The 7,194-nt window shown below is 48.0% G+C and overlaps 1 protein-coding gene across 1 annotated transcript in view; it reads left to right on the forward strand.

Annotated features, from left to right (window-relative positions):
* Positions 1-7,194, forward strand: part of FBN3 (fibrillin 3) — a 248,900-nt gene that overhangs the window by 100,463 nt on the left and 141,243 nt on the right. The window contains exon 9 of the mRNA XM_015413252.1: positions 6,585-6,737. Within this exon, the coding sequence (XP_015268738.1) occupies positions 6,585-6,737 (153 nt within the window). The remainder of the gene's footprint in view (positions 1-6,584; positions 6,738-7,194) is intronic.

The raw sequence follows: 7,194 nt of genomic DNA on the forward strand, positions 1-7,194 counted from the left end.
CGGTACATCCCCTGGTCATTCAGGCTTTCCCGGAGGCCGCTTCCACGATGGGAGAAAGTTTCTCTGGTGCCCCTTGAGTCAAACATAGCCCAATCGTCCAAATCGGTTGCTGTTCCCATGCCCCATTTGGAAGGGGTCGGAGGCGGCCAGACGAGGGGTGCGTGTTTTGGCACGGCTCCCCCGGTGGCTCCCGTCGCTGCTGCCGAGGCTGGTACCGCCGCTGCGGTGGTAGCAGGAGAGCTGGAGGTGACCGGAGTTGATCCCTCCGAAACTGGTGTTTCTCCCTCAACCCCGCTCATGATTACTCAGACTCGGGGTGATGGAAAGAAAGGTGATTACTAACAAAATGTCTGATTCCCCATTCATTCAAAGTAAATCCACGTTTGATGAACAAAATAGAATTTATTAGAAGAGATGATTAGATCAGGAACACAATCATTGTTAGTAATGACTATAACAGTCCAAGGGAAACATAATAAAGGAACTTGAACCGAGACAGGACCAATGATCCCAATTCCCGCTGGCGGGAGTGTGATAAGACTTCGCGCCCTTTCCTTGGGAACACAACGGTTCATACTACATAAACACAAGTTCATTTCTCAGGCATCAGAATACAAAACAAAGCAAGCAAGCCATAACTCCTTCCCACCTCCAGCTGGTCAACCTTGAGCATTTCCGCGGTGTGCTAGTAACAGAAAGTAAACACCTACACAAGAGGCAACAGGAGGGGGGATGAACCAAGAAGAGTATATCATGCAGAATACAACATACAATATAATGGCAGCTTGCTGACAATATCCCATATTAATTTTTTAACCTCCTTCCAAAATTTGTTAATTTTTTCACACCTCCACCACATGTAAAAAAAGGTTCCCACGTTATCCTTGCATCTCCAACAATTTTTGGACATATTAGGGGAACATTTGGCCACCCTATCTGGCAACCAGTACCATTTATAAAACATTTTTATAATATTTTCCTTCTAAGATGTTGTTTTCAACAAATTTGTGGTTTTCCACGTTATTGACCGATCATCTATTTGTATGGTGTGTCCTAAATCTTGCATCCATTTTATCAATGGAGAAAAATTGCTTTCTGACCCCAAAGTAGCAACCAGCATTTCCCTGGACGTGTAAGAAAGGGCAACGAGAACTAGGCCTTGATGCTAGATAGCTTGTACAGAGTAAACCTGCATGTAGAAAACTAGCTGTCAGGCTGAAGAGTTTTAGCCTAGCCTGATTTACTAGCTTTCTACATGCAGGTATTTCTCTGCCTTTTTGCAATTCCCTTTAATGTGGTACAATCGGTGTCAGTTTTTCCTCTTCTCTTCCCTTGAGCCTGACAAGCAAGCAGAACGCGGTAAAAATATCCTGGAAAACATGTGATACAGAGGCTCCAAATCTGAGTCCCGCTCCACTGGGGTGTGGGGGCTTGTAAAAAATTCCCTCCCAGTCCAGAAGGACCATCAGTCTGAGTAAAACCTTCCGCTTCATTTGCTCTTTGGGGGACACCCCCCAGGGTCTCCCTCCCTTTGATGTCTCCCTTCCCCTCCACCCACCCTGGAAAAGCATCCTAATCAAAAACTTAATTGCTGAGATTTTCCAAGGGAGGTTGTGCAGTGATTATGAAGCATGGAATTTCCATCAGGTAGGGGGTGACGAAGCCTCACCGAACAGTGCAATTAAGTGCAATTATTTTTCGTCTGCCTCCTGGCAAGCTTCTCTTTTGATGCTGGGCAAATTTTTGCAAAAATTAAAAGAACTCAGCATCTTTGACAAATGAACAGAACAATGCCAGGGAGGCCTCAGAGTTTTTTTAATGCACTTTTTTTTTCCTTTTTAATTTCTTCTTCTTCTTTTGTTTCAAGGATCACATCGTGGTAGGAAGCTTCCATTTTAACTCCCCTCTCCCCAGTTTGCTTACAATGAAAGAATCTTTCGCAGGGCATTTCTGTAAGCGCTCTGGCTTCTTTCATTCCTTCATGCCCCGCCCTTCTCCCCAATGGCGATGTGAAGTGGCTTACATCATCCCTCTCGCCTCCATTTGTAGGTTGATCAGTCTCCAGGCGGTGGCTGGAGATCTCCTGACATTGCAACTGGCCTCCGGACGACAGAGATCAGTTCCCCTGGAGAAAATGGAAACTTGAGAGGTTGGACTCTCTGGCATTATAGCACGCTAAGGTTCCTCCCCTCCGTACACCCCACTCTCCCCACGCCCCACCCCCAAAATCTCCAGGAATTTCCAAACCCAGACCTGGCAACCCTATCTAACCTCACAACAACCCTGTGAGGTAGGTTAGGGTTCAAACAGTGTGCCTGGCCCAAGGTCCCCCGGCGAGCTTCCGTGGCATGATTGGAAATTTGAACCTGGCTCTTCCAGGTCCTAGTCCGACACTTTCAACCACCGTACTAGGGGTGTGCATTCAATATAAAAAAGGTAAAGGTAAAGGTTCACTTGCTCGAAAGCCAGTCGAATCCGCCTCTAGGGTTGCGGTGCTCATCTCCGTTTCACAGCCAAAGAGCCAGCGCTGTCCAAAGACGTTTCCGTGGTCACGTGGCCGGCATGACTAAACACCAAGGCGCATGGAACGCTGTTACCTTCCCACTGAAGTGGTACCTATTTATCTACTTGCAATTTCTTGCTTTCGAACTGCTAGGTTGGCAGGAGCTAGAACTAGAGACAGGAGCTCACTCCGTCGTGCGGCACCCGGGTGTCGAACTGCTGAACTACCGACCTTCCACAGCTTGCAGTTCAGCGTCTTAACTACTTGAGCCACCACAGCTCCTCGCATTCAATATAAACCAAGCCAAAAAACCCCAAGATATATGACTGGTATTTTTCAGGTACTTTTAAAGCCAGTTACTGAATGGGGCTCAATTTTGCCTATGCGAAATGGCCAAGCCCCGAAAATATTCAGGATTTTGGGGTGCTGGATAGCTGAATTTAAAGGGCATTTAAAGGGATTGCGGTCCCTTTAAATACCTTCTCCAAGCTGTGCAACTCCACAGCAAGTTTCCCCGGAAAGTGTTTAAGCCAAGGGCTTGCAGTCCCTTTAAATGCTTCTGGCTCAACTCACTGCTTGGAGAAGATGTTTAAATGAACTGCAAGCCCTTTAAATGTCTTTGGACCCTTGCCGTGGAGTTGTGCAGCTTGGAGAAGGCATTTAAAGGGACTGTGGTCCCTTTAATCACCTTCCCCTCTTCCATTGGTTTCAATGGAGGATGGGGGCACTTTCTTTGGGGGCCCATGGAATTGGATCCCCTGGTCTGGGGGAGTTTGAAGAGAGGCACCAGCAGTTATACTGCAATTTTGGTGTCCCTGCCTCAAAAAACAGGCTCCCCAGAGCCCCAGATACCCCCGGATCAATTCTCCATTATAGCCTATGGGGCGCATTGACTATAATGGTCCCTATAGGGTATTTACCGAATCGGAATACCATACCGGTACTGGGATTCAGGAATATCGGGAAATACCAATATTTTTTGGGTTCAATATACCCGAACCTGAAAAATATCGTGGGTTTTGTGTGTGTTTTTGCACACCTCTACACTATACCACGCTGGTGTAGTGGTTAAATGTGCAGAGTCTAATCTGGGAGAACCGGGTTTGATTCCCCACTTGCACCTGCTGATGTGACCTTGGGTCAGTCACAAGCTCTGGCACAGCTGTCCTTGACAAAGAGCAGTTTGTGTCAGAGTTCCCTCAGCCCCACCCACCTCACAGGGTGTCTGTTGTGGGGAGGGGAAGGGAAAGGAGTTTGTAAGCCGCTCTGAGACTCCAAGTGAAGGGCGGGGTATAAATCCAATCTCTTCTTCGTCTCTCTCTTCTTCTCTTCTTGCGGTGGGTTTGGTGGCTACCCCTCTACTGGCCGTGGGTAGGACACGTGCTGTGTTCTTACCCTGAATTCTCAATGTGACTTCCGCACAGGGTTATCTGTCCCAGTCTTAATGCTTTTGTGAAGCGTTTTCTCCCCTGCTTCCCCCTAGAAAACCAGTGGTCATTCTCACCCATTCAGGTCATTCTAATCTTATCTCTAGTTGGCTTTTGGGAAGAAAAGTTCTTCTCCACCCCTGCTGCTTTACCTGCAGCTGCACCAGCAAAGGGAAAGCCACAAAATCCCATCCCTCTGCGGAAGACACCTTAGTCTGCACCAAACCACTGGCTGTTCCAGCCCGTTCCAGTGGGCACTATTAGAACCACCAAGCCATACTTCCTTTCCCCACATAGGAAACAAACCTAATCCAGTCTTGTCTGTTCTGGTCGGCAGTGGCCATCTGGGGTTTCAGGCCCAGAAAGTCCTTCCCACACACCGCATACCTGCTGTCCAGGATACATCAACTGGAATTGAGCCCAGGGGAGTTCCCAAATTCCAGGGGTCATTCCGTAGAAAAAGAGGTGCAGGAGCTTTAGCATAACTCATTAGCATAACTTATTTGCATATGCCACACCCCCTGACATCACCAGAAGTGTGTCAGAAGGCAACACCCACCGCTCAGGCTCCACTGGACTGTTTTGGATTGCTAGCTATTGGGGGGGGGGGGATGTGAAGATCTGCCCTCGCAGAGGAGGGAGAGCTTGTACCTGAATAAAACTTGGACTTAAAGGTGCCATTGTGCTGTTTTGGACGGGGGGGCTCGGGGGGGCTTTGCAGTTTACCTGGCTGCTTCTTGCTCTGACTGAGGGCTGCTGGGAGCAGGGGGCAGGGCTTGTTGCATGTGCCCGCCCCCTGGGCTCTTTACTGCCGGAGCTCTGCTCCTGTGCACTCCTGCAGGAAATGACCCCTGCCGAATTCTATCCAGAATTTGTCTCTGCATGTTGGAATTATGAATTACCTGGTCTTTTTTCTAAAGCGCAACTGGACCTTTGTTGTTCCTTTAAAAAAAATAATTCTAGATGTAGTATGTTCTGATTTGTTCAGCCCAAGCTAGTCAGATCTCGTAAGCTGAGCAGGATCGGCCCTGGTTAGTAATTGAATGGGAAACCCCCAATGAAGTCCGGGTTTGCTGTGCAGAAGCAGGCAATGGCCAACCGCCTTGGTTTGTCTCTTCCCTGGGAGGCACCACAAGTCAGCTGGGACTTGACATGTGCATGTGCAGACAGACGCCTTCAGTTCCTGTGCACCTTTTCCTCTCTACAACACTGAAGCGCAGGGCTATTTTTGGGCAGGAACGCACAGGAATGGAGTTCCGGCTGGCGCCCAAGTTGGCCACACCCAGCAGGAACTCATTAGCATAACAGGCCACACCCAACAGCAGGAACTCATTAGGATTGGCTACATTAGGGGTGTGTGGCCTAACATGCAAAGGAGTTCCTGCTCCAAAAAAAGCCCTGGGTTTTGACCACAAACAAGGTAAACAGAATAAGAAGCGAAAGGTGGTGTGGTTGGATGACCACACTTCTGGTAACACAGGGGTGTGGCCTAATATGTTAATGAGCTGTGCTGTCATGGGTGTGACCTAATATGCTAATGAGTTCCTGCTGTTGGGTATGGCCTATTATGCTAATGAGTTCCTGCTGGGCTTTTTCTACAAAAAGAGCCCTGCGTGAAGCGCATTGGTGAAACACGGGAAGAACAGTCCTGATGTGATTGATTCATATGGTTAGGTCTAGATTCCTTTTGTGTGGTGTTTGGTGTAGTGGTTAAGTGCGCGGACGCTAATCTGGAAGAACCGAGTTTGATTCCCCACTCGCACCTGGCTGGATGACCTTGGGCAAGTCATAGTTCTGATAAGAGCTGTTCTTGAAAAAGAGCAGTTCCTGTCAGAGCTCTCTCAGCCCCACCTACCTCACAGGGTGTCTGTTGTGGGGAGGGGAAGGGAAAGGAGTTTGTAAGCCGCTCTGAGACTCCCTTGGGTAGTGAAGGGCGGGGTATAAATCCAACCTCTTCTTCTTTTATCGATATGCAGGAGAGCATCAGTAAACATGCATGCCTGTAAACATATGCAGGTATCAAAATCCCTCAATGACAGTGTTTGATCAGTGTGTGCAGAGGGAAGATGGAGGGGGGAAGGCAAAGAAAGTGAGGAAAGTAAGCAAACGGTTCATGCTCCAGTTCCAGCATTGAGCATTCTTCTGCATAGTGTAATAAAACAAAAGAAGGCATGTGCACTTCGCAGAAACACTGCTGAAGCGATCACACATCCCACTGCATTCAAGATTACTTCATAATATTATCCCTTCAGATGTGTACACAGGAGAGGGGAAAGATGCAAACGAACAGAAGAACTGGGAATCTGTGCCTAATAGTGCGTGAACCAATTCTGGAATTAATTTCAGAAATTCTCTGCATAACTCTGAAATTATGAAGGAGTGGGATGGAGCACAGTGGGAAATTCCAAAACAATCCAGAAATGAAACAGGGAAAATCTGCTCATTTCTAAGTGAGCCTTGGTATACGTGGAACATGTGTGCCATCCCTGAGCAATGCACTCCTTAAACAGAATGTTCTGTTCCCACTGCTTTCTGCATAGAATGTGAGTTGCTTGAACTAATTTCTCCTGCTGGGACGGTCCTGGGCCCTCCTCGAAGCTGAGATCTGGATCCATCCTTACGGTACTCAGTTCCCTTCCTCTTCCTTTTTCCAGACCAACGGATTGGCACATGTTTCTCCGCACTGATTGGTGGACGTTGCGCAGGGGAGTTGCCAGGACAGTATACCAAGATGCAGTGCTGTTGTGACTCTGGGCGTTGCTGGGCTGTTGGACAGACGCCGGAAATGTGCCCTGTGAGAGGATCAGGTGAGTGGAATGGAGATTATGCTAGGTAAGTTTTGCTGCTTCCTCGCTCCTCTGCTCCGTGATTACACTGCAAACATGAACCACTTTTGTGCTGTATTAACCATCATGTTAATACAGCAGAGAACTCAGACCAAGCGTGATCCACCTGGAGAAGGAAATGGCAACCCACTCCAGTATTTTTGCCAAGAAAACCCCATGGACAGTATCAAAAGGCTAAAAGATATGACGCCGGAAGATGAGCCCCTCAGGTCGGAAGGTGTCCAATATGCTACTGAGGAAGAGCAGAGGACAAGTACAAGTAACCCCAGAAAGAGTGAAGCGGCTGGGCCAAAGCCGAAAGGACCCTCAGTTGTGGATGTGTCTGATGGTGAAAGGAAAGTCCAATGCTGCAAAGAACAATACTACATAGGAACCTGGAATGTAAGATCTATGAATCAAGGTAAGCTTGACATGGTCA

This window comes from Gekko japonicus, unplaced genomic scaffold (assembly GCF_001447785.1).
Source record: "Gekko japonicus isolate JY-2015 unplaced genomic scaffold, Gekko_japonicus_V1.1 scaffold914, whole genome shotgun sequence".
NCBI lineage: Eukaryota > Metazoa > Chordata > Lepidosauria > Squamata > Gekkonidae > Gekko > Gekko japonicus.